The 15,991-nt window shown below is 45.0% G+C and overlaps 1 protein-coding gene across 2 annotated transcripts in view; it reads left to right on the top strand.

Moving 5' to 3' along the window:
- The first annotated feature begins 15,434 nt into the window (after positions 1–15,434).
- Positions 15,435–15,991, top strand: part of STAC (SH3 and cysteine rich domain) — a 114,922-nt gene continuing 114,365 nt past the window's right edge. For both annotated transcript variants that reach the window (XM_052646396.1, XM_052646405.1), the window contains exon 1: positions 15,435–15,549. In XM_052646396.1, the coding sequence (XP_052502356.1) occupies positions 15,439–15,549 (111 nt within the window). In that variant the 5' untranslated portion in view covers positions 15,435–15,438. The remainder of the gene's footprint in view (positions 15,550–15,991) is intronic.

Genomic DNA, 15,991 nt, shown 5'->3' with positions numbered 1-15,991 from the left:
AGATAATGCTATGAAAGTGCTGCGCTCAATATGTCAGCGAATTTGGAAAACCTAGCACTGGCCACAGGAATGAAAAAGGTTATTCTTCATCCCAGTTCCCAAGAAGGGCAGTACTAAAGAGTGTTCAAACTACCAGACAGTTGCACCCACTTCCCAAGGTTATGCTCAAAATCCTTCAAGCTAGGCTTCAGAAGTACTTGAATCAAGAACTTCCAGATGTACAAGCTGGGTTTAGAAAAGGCAGAGGAACCAGAGGTCAAATTGCCAACATTTGCTGCATCATAGAGCAAGGGAATTCCAGAAAAACATCAACTTCTGTTTCATCAACTACGCTAAAGCATTTGACTGTGTGGATCACAAAACTCTTCAAGAGATGGGAATACCAGACCATCTTACCCATCTCCTGAGAAACATGTGTGCGGGTCAAGAAGCAACAGTTAGAACCTTATATGGAACAACTGACTAGTTCAAAATTGAGAAAGGAGTACACAAGGCTGTACACTGTCACCCTGCTTATTTAACATATATGCAGGGCACATCATGCGAAATGCAGGGCTGGATGAGTTACAAGCTGGAATCAAGATAGCCAGGAGAAATATCAACAATCTCAGATATGCAGATGATACCACTTTAATGGCAGAAAGTGAAGAGGAACTAAAGAGCCTCTTGATGAGGGCAAAAGAGGAGAGTGAAAAAGCTGGCTTAAAACTCAATATTAAAAAAAAAACAACTAAGATCATGGCATCATCTCCCATCACTTCATGGCAAATAGAAGAGGAAAAGGTGGAAGCTGTGACAGATTTCTTCTTTTTGGGCTCTAAAGTCACTGTGGATGGTGACTACAATCATGAAATTAGAAGACGACTGCTTCTTGGAAAGAGTGCTATGACAAACCTAGACAATGTAACAAAGGTCCATATAGTCAAGGCTATGGTCTTTCCAGTAGTCACATATGGATAAGAGAGTTGGACCATAAAGAAGACTGAGCACCGAAGAATTGATGCCGTCAAAATGTGGTGCTGGAGTAGACTGTTGAGAGTCCCCTGGACTGCAAGGAGCTGCTCCTGGACTGCTCCTGCAAGGAGCTCAAACCGGTCAATCTGAAAGGAAATCAGCCCTGAATACTCACTGGAAGGACTGATGCTGAAGCTGAAGCTCCAATACTGTGGCCACCTGATGTGAAGAGCGACTCATTGGAAAAGACTCTGACACTGGGAAAGACTGAGGGCAGGAGGAGAAGGGGGCCACAGAGGATGAGATGGTTGGATGGCATCACTGACTCAATGGACATGAACTTGGGCAAACTCCAGGAGAGGGTGAGGGACAGGGAGGCCTGGTGTGCTGCAGTCCATGGGGCTGCAAAGAGTCAGCCATGACTTGTGACTGAACAATAACTCTGGACAGCAAAGTCTGAGCAGCTGGAGTTTCTGTTTTCTGTGACTTCAGTGGCACATAATATCTTCTGACTCATCTCCCATGGGGGAAGCATGGGGAATATAATATACAAGTACATCACAGGAAGGATATGAGGGTTTGCTAATGGCCTGAAAAAATTAAGTGCTAAGTGGTTTGATTCTTTCCACTTCTCTGTCTTTAACATCAAGTTCAATGGAATTAATTTCCTAAAAATGAAAATTCTGTCCTAATGGAACACAATTAGGAAAATATGTGAACATTCCCTTTTCAATTATGTAGGTTTAATTTACTTACCCCTTTAAGTAACTTCAAGTAATATCTCACAGCCATGAGCATTCATATTCCAATGGAAGTCAGAAATTGACATAAATTTAAACTAGCTGTAATTATACTGTACAAAACTTATATTTTGATATTTTTCCTTTTTTTGAATTAGTTGTAAACTAACAATTCACACCTTTGAACCAAGCTCCACCTGACCTTCAGTGCTCCCCTGAACTGCAGTAATTCTGAAATGTAAAAGTTTGTTCAAGGTAACAGATCCCTCCTTATATCAAAAATATCTTCAGTAATACATTTACAGATGGCTGTTTCTTGGTAGACAACAGCAGATTGTTAAACAATGGTAGACAACTGAATATTATTGAATCTTCATTCTGAGTTCCATCTTAACATAGAAGATGAATGTTTCTAAGAACATGCCTCAGTTCAGTTCTGTTCAGTCGCTCAGTTGTGTCCGACTCTTAGCGACCCCATGAATCGCAGCACGCCAGGCCTCCCTGTCCATCACCAACTCCCAGAGTTCATTCAGACTCATGTCCATTGTGTCAGTGATGCCATCCAGCCATCTCATCCTCTGTCATCCCCTTCTCCTCCTGCCCCCAATCCCTCCCAGCGTCAGAAGCTTTTCCAGTGAGTCAACTCTTCGCATGAGGTGGCCAAAGTACTGGAGTTTCAGCTTTAGCATCATTCCTTCCAAAGAAATCCCAAGGCTGATCTCCTTCAGAATGGACTGGTTGGATCTCCTTGCAGTCCAAGGGACTCTCAAGAGTCTTCTCCAGCACCACAGTTCAAAAGCATCAATTCTTCGGTGCTCAAAAACTAAGCCATTTCCATGGGGTCACCCAAGATGGGTGGGTCATGGTGGAGAGGTCTGACAGAAAGTGGTCCGCTGGAGAAGGGAATGGCAAACCACTTCGGAACATGCATAATGGCTACAAAACTGAAATTGAGGGAGTTTTTCAATAAGAGCCTTGTTCATAGCCTCAGTTCTTCCAATTTGTTTGAACTAATTCATACCATAGGCCCTAATTGTATGTGCCTGTAAATGAAAGGTAAGTCACAAGAGTGTATTTGAATTTCCCACTTGTATTTTGAATACTAACAGGGTGCTCAGTTTGGAGGGAGTATAGCATACAGAAGCAAGATTCTAATCAGAATGCCTTCACTTCCTAGTTTTGTGCTCTTTGGGCAAAATGTGTCGCCTTTCTGAGTCACAGGGCCCTCATCTGCAAAGGGTAAATAATGTTATTACCTTCCTGAATTAGGTGAGATAATGCATGTAAAAGCACTTAAGACAGTGACTGGGTCGTTAAAGCACTCGGTACATGCTTGTTGCTCCTGAGGGGTGCCTTTGACCCTTGCTGAATGTCTCCTGTGTTTTAAACGCCATGGCTTAGGTCACTGTTTATGGATGAGTCACGAGAGTCAGTGTAGTCGAACCCTCATCTAAGACAGAGGCTGACTAAATGGAGTGATCTCATGTCAGGCTTTCTGGGACCAAAGACTATTATATGATCCTTTATATAGTCTGGGACTGTTATGATATGAAATCATGGGGATGTAAGTCCAAGAAAGAAAGGAGGAGCTGAGGTGAGATGCTGCATGGATTTGAGTACAATGGCCAGAGATACGTGTCAACTCAGGTGTCTGAACACATCTGCAAAACACAGCATGGCAAGTGTCTGCTGTCTCTGTCAGTGTGAAGAGCAGCTTCCTTTGCAGGCGGTCAGCCCCACATCTGGTTGCCAGAAAGTGATAGTGACTGACAACGGAAGAATACTGACAATGTGAAAATTAGAGCGCGATGGTGAAATACAAATAAAACCACAGTGATAAAATTTTAAAATAGTGCAGTGTCCACATTGGGGAAAACAACTGGAACCCATAATTCATGCTTATGCATTTGCACCCAAAGTCATAGACAAGAATAGTCAAAGCAGCACCCTTCATGATAAGCAAAAAATGCAAACAACCTAACCATCCATAGAGGATGGATTAAGTCAGTCATGGCAGTCTTACGATAGAATGGGTCTTCATCCATTTTAAATGATTTTTACATATTTTACTTGTAATCTGGTTTTAAAAATCAAACTGTGTTTCCTAAGATAAGTTAGAGGAAATATGCTACAGTGCAATATGTTTTATGCAATTTAAAATGCTCATACACACGAATTAACTGCCCATACTTTTCCAATATGCATACAGATCTAAGATATATGCTTTAAAAACATCATAGTGGGTGTCATGGAAGGAAGGGAATTTTGAGTGAGAATTGGGTTATATCAGGACAATAACTAGAGCAAATTCAATGAGAAAGGAGAATTACAAGAATTGATGGTGACAATTCCAGATCCCTTCACCACCCCCTCAAAGCCTCAAAGTAATAATAATAAAATAGTCACAGAAAATATAAGCAGAAAAGTATACTTATCTTAAGATAGCAAGAATGACCTTCTGCTCCTTTTGCAAAACTATGTTACCTTACAGCATTATTGATCATTTTGCTTTCCTTTGGGGAATCTTCCTCTTTGCTTCTCAGCCGAATTAGCTCATTCTTCCTCTGGTTCCTACAGCCTGCTGGTCATACATAGGGGTTACTCTTTGTCCCAGTTCTGCCATCCTCACAAAGCTGGATTTTTCCTTTGGGTCAGGAAATACGCTGGAACAATAAAATGCTTGCTACATAGCAGTTCTCAGCAACTGTTGATAAGTAAATCAGTGAATAAAATAAGGACTTCATCCATGTAAACATCTCTACCTTAGTTTATAATGATCTCAAATATCTAAAGTTGAATGCTGCTGCTGCTAAGTCGCTTCAGTCGTGTCCGACTCTCTGCGACCCCATAGACGGCAGCCCACAAGGCTCTGCCATCCCTGGGATTCTCCAGGCAAGAACACTGGAGTGGGTTGCCATTTCCTTCTCCAATGCATGAAAGTGAAAAGTGAAAGTGAAGTCGCTCAGTTGTATCCAACTCTTAACTCCTTATTCCAAGACCATGTAAGAGGTAGAGGCAGCAAGACATGGTCACTCACAAATCAGGGGGGCGGGGAGGGAGCTTTGAGGATAAGCAAATGGTAAACTAGGGGGAATCTTACTTAAAATCTGGGTGTTCATCTCATTGTATACATTAGCAACTCGAACTGCCTTCTAAGGAACTCAGTGTTCCCACACAGTAGAATTACTAGCCAGCCTGGGCTTCCTCAATGTTCTTGGCCATTGCTTCGTAGACATGGGACATTTTAGCAACTTGCATTTAAAGAAGGAAACAGGAGAATAAGGTGTAAATAACAACCACCTCCAAAGGTCTATTGAATAACAACTCCATCGATACTATCTCACTATACCCTGCATCAGATAAGTTATCCTTACTAACTGAGGAGACAGAATCCCCATTTTCCTGGCCATCTCTGCAAGAATAAAGATAGATGAAGCATAGGTATGTTTCCTAAGTCCAGGCTCTATGGTTAAGTCTGCCTTGGCTATGGAGGAAGAAAGTGGCATTTAAAGCTAAGGCCTGAGTCATCTTTTCCAGGCCAATTGTCAAGTGCCTGATGGATGCCTTAGGGCTGCCAAGTGAGTTATTAGAGGAACACAGAGGGTTACAAAAGGCAGAAGGACAAAGCAGTAATATAAACCCTCCCTGGAAAACACTGTAAAGAGAATTTTTGAGATTCATTTGCCCACAGCATGACTCTACAAGCTTTTAGAACATATTTCAAAATAAGTGCAAAGCTTTATGGATAAAGAACAAGAACTATTAGGTGTTTTTTCTGGAGTTCCCATTCTGTGTTTTAGAACATCAGTCTTACTGCTCACCTCTAGGGATGTCAAAGCAGAAACTTACATAACACAATATTGTAAAGCAATTATGCATATATGCTCAGTCGCTCAGTCATGTCCGACTCTGTGACCCCATGGACTGTAGTCTGCCAGGTTCCTCTGTCCATGGAATTTCCCAGGCAAGAATACTGCAGTGGGTTGCCATTTCCTACTCCAGGGGATCTTCCCAACCCAGGGATCGAACCTGTGTCTCTTACATTGGCAGGTGGATTCTTTACTGCTGTGCCACCTGGGAAGCCCCAGGAAGCACATTATATTACTCCAATTAAAAATAAATCTAAAAAACACACACATAAAAACCCAAGATACATCATGATCAACAGAGCACAAATTGAATATTCATAATCCTTTCGAGGTTACAATGTGCAAGTTACACATATGTTTTGAACCTATTGAATGGGTTCCTGCTTCAGAGGGAATTAGAGCTCCCTGTGCCTGGTTGCCTGGTGTGATGATTCTCCGTGTGTCTCAGAACTCTGAATGCTGGCCTTTCTTACTCCGTGACCCATTTAACCTTCCAGAAACCCTTTTAATGGCCTTTTTTTCTTCTCTCTGTTACTGACCAATACTGTTCCTCCCAGACTGACTGAGCTCCAACTCCCCCCAGGGCAATTTATAAAAGTACTTGAAACTATTAGGCAGAGAATTTCTCTAGCCTTTCCCTTTGTTGAGCATTGTCTATGTGATTGGTAAATGTTACTCATGAAGAAAAGAAACTGTTTTGTAACAAGCTGCAATGGATCCTACACAAGTACCTTTTCATGTCAGTATTGATAGTAGACATTCTGCCACAGATTCCACAGAAAAATTGTAGTCACTTTTCAGATTCCACTGGGAGCTTCCCAAACACCCTCCCTACTTGGTGGGCACCATTCTTCCCATCTATGCTCCCGAATGTGTTGTGCAGGCTTCTTAAACAGCTGCAGTCTCACTAAGTTTTATGGTTTGCCTACATGTTGTCCAGAGCCTGAGCTTTAGAATCTGAAGATGTGGCCCGAATCTCTACTCTCCACTTACCATACCCCACTGGGGGAGTCATAAAGCTCTCAGACTTCCAATGACCTCATCTGCAAAATGAGTCTAATAGTGCTTGCCTCACCAGGTTGACATTTGGCATAAAAGAGAGAATGAGTTTTCTTTTGTTATGTTTCATATTTTTATTTATTTACTTTTGACTGCACTGCTACACTCTAGCTGTGGTGCAGGGGCTTCTCACTGAGGAGGCTTCTCTCGTTGTAGAGCATGGGGTCTAGGCTGTGGGCTTCAGCAGGTGCAGCAAGCGGGCTCAGTAGCTGTGGCTCAGGGGCTTAGTTGCCCCTCAGTATGTGGATCTTAGTTCCTAGACCAGGGGTTGAACCTGTGTCCCCTGCATTGGCAGGCAGATTGTCAGGAAAGGAAGTCACAAAAACACTTAGTGTCCCAAGATCATTTTTATGTAACGGTATATAAATTTAAAATGTACTCATATATGACTGTGCTTCTAGAAAGGAGGCTTACCAAAATGCTAATAATTATTACCAGTAGGTTGTGGATTTCTGGAAGGTTCTTACTTTCTTCACTATTCTTTTTGAATACTGCCTGAATAATGATAAAGCTATTGTTTTGGAAATGAATCCATGCATAGGAATTCCATGCATAGTATCATGATAAATTGGAAGACTTGGAGGAAAAAACATATGTAGCTGGTAATTTGGTTGTATATTCCAAAGCTGAATCTGCAACGACCATTGGAATTGGTGAGCAATAATCAGACACTGGTTCACTGTGCCACATATTAGGCTACTCTGTATAAGTATGTAACGCATAGAAGCTTCCATTTTTCTTGCTAAAAAATACCTTTTCGTTAGACCTACAAGTTCCTCTCCAGCACTGACATTTTCTCTTTCATTCATTTAACAAATATTCACTGAGCACCTATCACATGAACACTTAAGCATCAGAGACACGTGATGAAGAGTTGAGATGAAGCCTGTGACCCCATGGGACTTACATTCTAAAGGACACCAACTAAGAGAAAGACACAGGATGTGTTCAGCTGGCAGGTGCTGAGGTCCGGTGGTGACTGGGAATGGTGAGGGCTCCTCAGCTGCAGGGAAGAGTGACAAGCACCGAAGCTGGGGGAAGGAACAGACCAGGCATTTTTGAGGAGCAAAGTGGCCAGAGGGAGCTGGACTCTGGGACTTTTAAACTGTGACCCTGAACTCAGAATAGATACCCAGAGCTCAATGCTAATGACTAACCAAAGGGGCAAAATCTATAAGAAACTTTAGGTATCTGCTGAATCCAAACTCTTCAGAAAGGAGATATTAATAATTTTGGAAATGCAGAAAAGGTTCGCTTTTGATATTGTCTATGCATTTGGCTTGGAGAAGGCAATGGCACCCCACTCCAGTACTCTTGCCTGGAAAATCCCATGGACAGGGAAGCCTGGTGGGCTGCAGTCCATGGGGTCACTAAGAGTCAGACACAACTGAGTGACTTCACTTTCACTTTTCACTTTCACGCATTGGAGAAGGAAATGGCAACCCACTCCAGTGTTCTTGCCTGGAGAACCCCAGGGACAGCGGAGCCTGGTGGGCTGCCGTCTATGGGGTTGCGTAGAATTGGACATGGCTGAAGCGACTTAGCAGCAGCATGCATTTGGCTGTAATGAATAGAAAAGCTAACTCATAGCTAATATATTTGACCAAAATCATAGGACTAATAATATCAGGACCAGGCATTTATAAATATAAATATAAATCTTCTAATATTTATAGAAATCCATTGAAATAGTGGTTGTTATCCCAGTTTGTACTTGAGGAAACCAAGACTGAAAGAGAGCAAATTAGTTGTCCAAGATCTCTTTGCTTGTGAGCAGAAGAGCTGGGATGTTTGGAGTTCAAGGACATGGCCTTTCCAGTAGATGTAGAATAAAGATTCAAGGCACCCTCTTCTCATAGATTATAACCAACTAGGAGAAGCCCACACATGCTCTCTCTAGAGAAAAGAGGCAGATTTTAACCAGAAAGCAGCTACATGAGGTGTGGACCTCATGCCCTTTTCTAAGCATCTCCAGTGGGAGATGAATTCCAATGCAGCCAAACGGCACTAGTCACATATTGTTTCCTCTTCACATTGCTGTTGTGCTTATTGATTGGTACTTAGAGAAAACAGGGCGGGGATGCTTACTCTGGATCTTAGTCACCCTGACAATCAGAGTCTCCAGACTCAATGATTCACTTTGGTGCTGAGGCCAGACCATTCCAGAGTTGCTGTGAGAACTGCGGACTGTCATTAACAGTGGGAGCTGCTGCTGTTGTTGTGTTAGCTGTAAAAAATTAAAGTCTTGATTTCTCTGGGCTTTAAGGCAGGTTTTCAGACAAAGTAGCCAGAGCATAAGGCTTCATGCTGGGATTCCCAGTGTCTCCTTCACAAGCTGAATGCCCAGTCTGTCTTGACTTCTTGGCTGTCACTTTCAAAGTGTAGATGTGGTTATTGTTTACTCTTAAGACAAAAGAATGGAGTGAACAATCCTTCATTCTTTTGCGGACTCTCCCTGTGTCTTCTAATAGGCCTGCGGCTCTTCAATTGTGTCAGTCTTTCCCTTTCAGTCCTGCTGCCTGTTTGCCAGATCTGGGTTCTACTGTTATCTGGACATCAGCAGAGCAAAGCCAAAACTTGGCCCAGAAGCAGGAGTTCAAATCTTGAGTTCAAATCCTGTTCCCAAGCTCACTGTGGAATCTAAGTTAATTCTCTTTGTCTTGCTATGGTTTTGTAGAGGTGAAGTGAACTAAAATAGAAAATGTCTATAACATAGTAGGAGCCCAATATATGTTAGCCATTGTTATTATCAACAACCTAATTGTCTAACCCTGTGCCCTAGTCATATATGTCATGACCCATGATGACTCAGATATATCAGACATTGAGAAACACTCCTTTATTGAGACCCTCTCTCCTTTACCCCTGTCATTCTCCACCCCCAGGACATTCTGATGATCTTCCCTTTCCCCTTTACCTTGTTGTCCTTATTCTCCTTCCTGTGGCTGCACCGCATAGCTTGTGGGATCTTAGTTCCTCAACGAGGGATTGAACCCATGCCCTCGGCAGTGAAAGCACAGAATCCTAACCACTGGACCTCCAGAGGATTCCCTCCTTGTTGTACTTTTTTGTACCCTTTTAAGTTGGCTGTTTTATTTAAGTAGGCTTGATGGTATCTTTTTACTTACTGGCTCTAGAAGAAGCCAAAGTCCATATGATGAAAGTCCAGTCTCTTTACCCCCACTTGGAGCACAGCAACGGGAGAAGGTTGATAACAGTATACACTCTTCTGCTCATCAGTGTTACTGCAAAAAAACCGCTGCATGCACTAATGAGGAGGGCCTTGCTCTCTTTACAAATTAATGAATTAATAAATGAACCAGGAGAGGGAGCATCAAGTTTGTGAAGATGCGTTTCTGCACACCTCACACTTCTACTCCCTTGATATTTAACCAGTAACCGGAGTGAAATGGATCATGAAAATCACAGGGTCCTGCTCCAGGCTCGAGACTTAGGATAATTATCTGCAACTTGAATTTCCCAGCCTCTGGTAGAAATGAGGCCGTCTTGATAGCCATGGCTGAAATGTCACCCCAGCTTCTAATGCAGCACTTCCATCCAGTTTTCTCTGAGGTCTCACCCCAGGATACCTAGGAGTCCTGAAAGGACATCTCACATGGAGACGTGAAAAAGTCCACTTCTCAGGGATGTCAGCTTCATGAGGTGGCCTCTGGAATCACCACCCACTGACTCCAGTACATGAAGACCATCAGTCCTCTCCACTGTCCTCTGGGCATAGCTTCTAAATATACCAATGTCCCCTTAGTACCAGGCCAGGGCAGGCTTTCATGACAACATAGGAGGCCTCTCATCACTCCAGGACTTGAAATCAGGCCCAGTAGCCTAGGTCCCAAAGTGGAAGTGGCCTATGACCCAGGCCTCAGGGCATCCTAGTTCTGCCAGCAGCCCTCTCCCCACAGACTCAGACAAAGTGGTGTTCTGGCCACCTGCACTCCTGATCCCAGAGACGAGCTGTGGACCTAACAGCCTTTGTGCAGACCCCCTACCTCCCCAAACCAGTGAACACCACGTTCATAGACAGCGTGACTCTCAGTGTGAGATCCTCTCTTAAGCCACTGAAGACAAAATCCTTGCTATCTAGGAGCTTGTTTGATTTTAAACCCTACTATTTTCTAGAAGCATCCCAGTCTTTCTCCATTCAGATTGTGTAGGACACTTGGAGTATCAAATGCCTAGGCCATCTTAAAGCTCCAGGGCTACAAGAGCAGTCTCCTTTCCCCATCAGCCAAGGGCTGAAGAAACAAGATGAGCACAGCGTGGTCCTGCCCCCGTGGAGCTCAGAGCCCAGTAGGAAGGCAGGCAACTTTGCCACTGATTATTCAGGGAAGGATGCCGTGAGAACACGGCATTGGTTTGGAAACCTAAATCAGACAAAAAGAGTCAAGGAGAGAGACTTCAAGAAGAATAAAGGTTTGGGGATGTGTGCTGAAGAACAAAAGGAGTTAGCTAAATAACAAAACATGAGATGGAAAGGGATGTGTGTGAAAGCGATACATGAGGAAAGGCTTGATTAGTTTTAGCAGCTATGGGTAATTCCACAGTCTCCTAGGAAAGACAGCTATTATTTATCAGACCAAAGATTTCTGTTACTAGGATGAGGGTACAGTGAGGAGGAAGGATGTACTAGCTCCTTTAACATTTCCCACAAGGGGACCACATTTAAACTTAAGCTATTGGAGAATTACTAGTGTTAATCAAAGGTAAGCATTTATAAAATGAAGGATGACATCTTATAGCTGCTCTTCAATTCTTAAAAAAAAAAAAATCTAAAGATGAAAAATGCCTTGTTGTAAGCCACAGTGTGCATGCCCAACAAGGTCAGAATTTTCCTTGAACTTGAGGGCTTTACTTTCTCAGGAAACCCCCCTCTGGTCCCACACTAGGTCAGACCTTGCACTTGTACACACTAGAGTCCTGCCCTGTTCTTTATCACAGTTCATGAAAAATGTGTCTGTGTGGGTGTGTGCATGTGTGTGAGGTGCAATTGTTCTACATTCTAGGAGTACAGTTTTAATCTGTTTTCTTTCTACTCTATCGTCAGTTTCTAGCACAAGGTCTGGCACAAAGTACATGTTGGATAAAGATGTGTTGATTCTGCAGCTCCTGCCATTGTGTACTCTTCTGTTGTGATTTTCACTATTAGAATTTTGTCTCTATTGAGCAAACAAGAATTGTGTTATGAGGAGGAGAAAGCTAAAGTCATTCAGGTTAGTGGATATGACCTGGTCATATAAAAGGTTAAGGGTCATGGGGGTATATAGAGCTCTCAGAGCCAAGTGCCAGGTAAGAGACTGTCACTTAGAACAGAAGCTTTCAAGTGATGTCCAGGATGAAAAGAATAATAAGTTTGTTTTTTCCAAGGGACATAAGCTATGGCAGACACATAGGACCAAATACATTCATTATTCACAGGATCCAGTGCAAAATGCAAATGCAAGGCCTCTTGCTCAAGAAGTGTCAAGAATTTCAAGATAGTGACGGAAGAGCATTCACACAAGCACAGGGCCCTTGTGTGACTGCATAGACCATATACCCGCTGTAATAGGGAAGAAAACATCTGACTCCATGTTCAGTTCAGTTGCTCAGTCGTGTGCGACTCTTTGTGACCCCATGAATTGCAGCATGCCAGGCCTCCCTGTCCATCACCAACTCCGTGTTAGACCTGTGCCTTTTCACTTTAATCTTTGTGTTCTGTTGCCCAGGAGCTTAGTCATGGTGGCCCTGTGCCTTTTGTAAAAGAATGTTGCCTATAGGCTGAAATATACAGGAGAGACTATTCTCAAGGCTCTGACCTTTAAACGTCCATCCATACAGAGATAAGAATAGAGAATAACATTTGCCTTGTTGGAGGTTTACATGAACATTGTGAACTATGTGGACTGCTACAAGAATAGAGAATTCTTACGACAAAAATTTTGCAACAACTAACCATGCCCCTCCCTCACACTGCCTTTAAAAGTGCTTTGCTGGATCATGGAAAAAGCAAGTGAGTTCCAGAAAAACATCTATTTCTGCCTTATTGACTATGCCAAAGCCTTTGACTGTATGGATCACAATAAACTGTGGAAAATTCTGAAAGAGATGGGAATACCAGACCACCTGACCTGCCTCTTGAGAAATCTGTATGCAGATCAGGAAGCAACAGTTAGAACTGGACATGGAACAACAGACTGGTTCCAAATAGGAAAAAAATTATGTCAAGGCTGTATATTGTCACTCTGCTTATTTAACTTCTATGCAGAGTACATCATGAAAAATGCTGGACTGGAAGAAACACAAGCTGGAATCAAGATTGCTGGGAGATATATCAATAACCTCAGATATGCAGATGACACCACCCTTATGGCAGAAAGTGAAGAGGAACTAAAAAGCCTCTTGATGAAAGTGAAAGAGGAGAGTGAAAAAATTGGCTTAAAGCTCAACATTCAGAAAACTAAGATCATGGCATCTGGTCCCATCACGTCATGGGAAATAGATGGGGAAACAGCGGAAACAGTGTCAGACTTTATTTTTGGGGGCTCCAAAATCACTGCAGATGGTGATTACAGCCATGAAATTAAAAGACGCTTACTCCTTGGAAGAAAAGTTATGACCAACCTAGATAGCATATTGAAAAGCAGAGACATTACTTTGCCGACTAAGGTCCGTCTAGTCAAGGCTATGGTTTTTCCTGTGGTCATGTATGGATGTGAGAGTTGGACTGTGAAGAAAGCTGAACACCAAAGAATTGATGCTTTTGAACTGTGGTGTTGGAGAAGACTCTTGAGAGTCCCTTGGACTGCAAGGAGATCCAACCAGTCCATTCTAAAGGAGATCAGCCCTGGGATTTCTTTGGAAGGAATGATGCTAAAGCTGAAACTCCAGTACTTTGGTACCTGATGCGAAGAGTTGACTCATTGGAAAAGCCTCTGATGGTGGGAGGGATTGGGGGCAGGAGGAGAAGGGGATGACAGAGGATGAGATGGCTGGATGGCGTCACGGACTCGATGGACGTGAGTCTGAATGAACTCTGGGAGTTGGTGATGGACAGGGAGGCCTGACATGCTGCGATTCATGAGGTCGCAAAGAGTCGGACACGACTGGGTGACTGAACTGAGCTGAACTGAGGGCCTCCCTGGTGGCTCAGTGGTAAAGCATCTGCCTGCCACTGCAGGAAACACAGGTTTGATCCCCGATCTGGGAAGATCCTACATGCCATGGAACAGCTAAACCCATGTGCCACAACTACTAAGCCTGTGCTCTAGAGCCCAGGAAGCAAAACTACTGAGCCCACATGCAGCAGCTGTTGAAGCCTGCGTGCCCGAGAGCCTGTGCTCCATGCACTGCAACTAGAGTGGCCCCACTCACCACAACTAGAGAGAAGCCCTCACAGCAATGCGCAGCCGTAAGTAAATAAATCAGATGATTTTTTAAAGTGTTTTGCTGAAACCCTGCGAGGAGTTTGGGGGTTTTGAGACATGAGCCACCTGTCTCCTCACAAGCCCTGGAGTACTGCCCCAAACTCCAACTTTGCAGTTTGTTTGGCTTCACTGTGCATTGGGCACATGAGCTTGCATTCAGTAAAACCATGAAGCTGGCCTTACAAACATTTATAGTTAATAAATAAAATCTGAACATGAGTTTATAGTTGCCTGTTAGAAAATTAAGCAGTTTTGTATAGGGGCAGAGGGTGGTTTAAATATCCAGATGTATTTCCTCCCCTGCACATCGAGGTTTTTCTTCGAAAGGTACTAGGTCCTTCTGCCCCTTTATTCCATGGGGCCATCTCTCTGTTTCCTAAAGATGTACTAAGACACCCTGGTTTGCCCCTCCGCAAACAGCCCTGACATTCTTGCTATCTTGCAATACCCACTCACTCCACAGCTGAGAAGATTTGGCCTGGATTTGAGGCCCCACAGTCCAAAAAGCATGGATTTTGAAGCCAAAATGGGTTCAAATCCCAGCTCCACCATTTATAGTTCAGCCACTTAGAGCAAATTAGTTAGTCTCCTAGTTTTCTCATCTAAGAATGAGAATGATATTAATAACACCTAGCTTAATAGGGTGGCTCTGAGGATTAAATATGTAAAAAGTGTGACCGGCTTAACACATAAACGCACAACCAAACTAGGGCACATCTACATTTTGCAGTATCTCTCTGCTTCAGTCCAAAGCTGAACCGAGGAAAGAGGAGCGCCCTCAGGCCAGGAAACCCCAGCTCTGCTTCCTCCGTCACTGAACCCTATAAATAACTTGGCTAAGTCACCGGATCCCGGCTCCCTGAGAGTCGCAGTTTCTCCGGGTGCAGAAGCAGGGAGTTGCTGCAGGTGGTCCTTCCCGCTGGATCACTCGGGCTTTGGTCTGAATTTTCCTTCTACCTCCTAAAGCATCCCGGGACCGTGCCGAGCACCCGAGCTCGCCCAGCCTGGTCGCAGGGCCTCCCTAGGGCGCGGCCCCCTCCTGTTCCCCGCGAGGGCCCGCGCAGCCCCGCCCCGGAGCCACCCACCCCCACCCACCCTTCTCCGGAGAGCGGGTCAGCCGGAGCCCACTCGCAAGCGGCCGAGCGGCAGTCACGACTGTGCGGTCGTCGCCGAGGTGGCCGCGGGCGCGCTCTCCCCCAGCCCGGGCGGGCGCCGGGAGGTGGGCAGGGCCGGGGCGGGGGCGAGGCCGGAGGAGGGCGAGGCGACGCCTCGGCGAGGATGGGAGTCCCCGGCCTCAGAAGCTGAGCGAGCCTGCGCGCGGCGGGGAGGGCGCTCCGGAGGGAGGCGAACCTCGCTGTTCCTCCGGGAGCCCAACACCGTTCCCGCGCCGCCACGATGATCCCCCCGAGCGGCGCCCGCGAGGACGGCGTGGACGGGCTGCCCAAGGAGACGGCGAGCGCCGAGCAGCCGCCCTCTCCTGCATCCACCGGCAGTCAGGAATCCAAGGTACCGCGCACGCTTGCCCCAAGAGGACACAAACTCACTCCTCTTCCTCTCTTGTCCACCTCTGTTTCCTCCCTACTGGCGCTGGCGCCGGAGGCTAAGACGCGTCCCTAGTTCTTCTCAAGGACTGTGCTCCCTTGAGACTTGAATGTCCGGCAGGACTCGCTGCTGGCGATGCTGGACCACGCCGCTGGGGATCCAGTCTTCTTGTCCGCACGGCCCCGGGGCTTTGCGCTGGGCTCCTGCCCTGCGAGCACCCGCAGTTCACAGTGGCTCCGGGTTCGGATCGCTTTCCTGGGTGGTGGTGGCGTGCTTGTTGTGTGCTTTGAACCTGCATGTGCCTAAAGCGCGTGTGGATATTAGGCGGCTTCTGAAGGCTGAGGGACAGACAGCCCAGGACACTCCTCCAGAAAAGCCGGGGCATTTGCGAACCAGCAAAGGTTCG

This window comes from Budorcas taxicolor, chromosome 1 (genome assembly GCF_023091745.1).
Source record: "Budorcas taxicolor isolate Tak-1 chromosome 1, Takin1.1, whole genome shotgun sequence".
Lineage (NCBI taxonomy): Eukaryota > Metazoa > Chordata > Mammalia > Artiodactyla > Bovidae > Budorcas > Budorcas taxicolor.
Note: the sequence above shows the minus strand (reverse complement) of the source record. Positions and strands in the feature narration are given on the sequence as shown.